The sequence below is a fragment of the Egretta garzetta genome, unplaced genomic scaffold (assembly GCF_000687185.1).
Source record: "Egretta garzetta isolate BGI_Z169 unplaced genomic scaffold, ASM68718v1 scaffold151, whole genome shotgun sequence".
Classification (NCBI taxonomy): Eukaryota; Metazoa; Chordata; class Aves; order Pelecaniformes; family Ardeidae; genus Egretta; species Egretta garzetta.
Window position 1 is genome coordinate 105973 of NW_009258615.1, and position 1619 is coordinate 107591.

General features: G+C 39.3%; 1 protein-coding gene across 1 annotated transcript in view; it reads right to left on the reverse strand.

Moving 5' to 3' along the window:
• The window catches only part of CLNK (cytokine dependent hematopoietic cell linker), a 27601-nt gene that overhangs the window by 21648 nt on the left and 4334 nt on the right, over nucleotides 1-1619 (reverse strand). Inside the window, exons 3-4 of the mRNA XM_035903457.1 lie at nucleotides 598-677; nucleotides 257-302 (exon numbers count right to left, since the gene is read on the reverse strand). Coding sequence (XP_035759350.1) covers nucleotides 257-302; nucleotides 598-677 — 126 coding nt within the window. The remainder of the gene's footprint in view (nucleotides 1-256; nucleotides 303-597; nucleotides 678-1619) is intronic.

Sequence of the window (1619 nt, forward strand, 5' to 3'; positions counted from 1 at the left end):
GCTTTTTTTTCCCTCCCTTGAGGAATAGAGAACTCATGAGATAAAAAACATTTCCTTTTGCAGAATAATTACTTTGATGTTAGATAGTTGAAACAGTATTGCGAATTTTGTAGTATGATTGTTGTGGGAAGTGGCTGCTGTTCTGAAAACCATGTCTTTTCTGTCATCTACAGTCTCTGCTTATGTACAAAAGCTAAATATAGAAGGAACAATTTCTGGTTTTGATTGCAGAAATGGGTATTTTTTTTTATTATACCTCTAACACTTGGCATGCTTCTTCCCTCCAGTACAGGCATGTGTTTCTGTTAATAAAACAAAATAAAGATGTGATGTTAGTCATCATCCGTGAAACTATGGCTAGCAGAAACGGCACTGCTCCTGGCTGGGATGCTCTGGTAGATCTCCGGCAGTCGGTAAGTGAAAGCAAGTGGTGAGGACATCGGTGCAAAGTGAAACCGGAACGGCTCACAGGAATTTGTGTGACCTTGTACAACTGAACGTTATGTGGCTGGCTTTAAATAGACTGCACTTAACCTTAAATGATGATACAGAAAAGGGGAAATCTGTTTGTGAAAAGGGTTTAAGATCTTTACTTACAGCTGAGTGTTGAGGGGGCTGAGATGTGTGCTGGCTGTTCACTGGGGAAGTGGTACCTGAAGGCCTTAAACAGCGTTTGTCTGTAAAAGAGGAAGAAAAAGTGAGCCTGAGTAATTCAGTAATACTATATTTTAAGAAGAAGATGTTTTAATGTTCAAAATATGGTTTTGAGGTCATATCTTGCCATTTTTATAGCACTTTAGTTTTTTTCTTCTCAGAACTTAACTGTTGTTTTAGTAGCTGTATTGAGGACATAAGCATGACCCTGGTAATAGCTTTATGGTTAACCTCCTCACTGTGGCTAAAAAAAAAAAGCTTTCATAAGCTGGTACACAGTTAAGACAGACATTTGACCTAAACTGTGAATAGATTAGTGAATTTGTTTTTCAGTTGGACCTTTGTTCTTGGCAATGCCGTTGTGTTGTTCTGGTTTGGCGAGGGGTGTGTGTGGGGGTTACTCTAGAGAGCTTTTTAACTATTATTTTAGCTTTTAATAAATATTGCACCCATGGCCGTCTAAAAGAAATGCACAGGTTGTACACTAGCATGTGTTTTCGAGTCATTAATTTTATTCAGGATATTGTTATTTGTCTAGGAAAAATGACAAAATGGAATGTTAGCAGTGAGTTTTGCCTTTCTGAAATATATTTTCAGACCATTCCTCACTCTTGTCTCCTGCCACATTATAGTTACCAGGCATAACACACTGTGGTGGGTTGACCCTGGCTGGATGTCAGGTGCCACTCTATCACTCCTCTCCTCAGCTGGTTAGGGGGAGAAAATATAAAAAAAGTCTTGGGGGTTGGGATAAAGGCAGAGAGAGATCACTCACCAATTACTGTCATGGGCAAAACAGACTTGACTTGGGGAAATTAGTTTAATTTATTACCAATCAATCAGAGTAGGATAATGAGAAATAAAATCAAACCTTAAAAACACTTTTTCCCCACCCCTTCCCTCTTCCTCCTTCCTCAACTCAACTTCACTTCCAATTTCTCTACCTCCTCCCCGCCAGCGGTGCA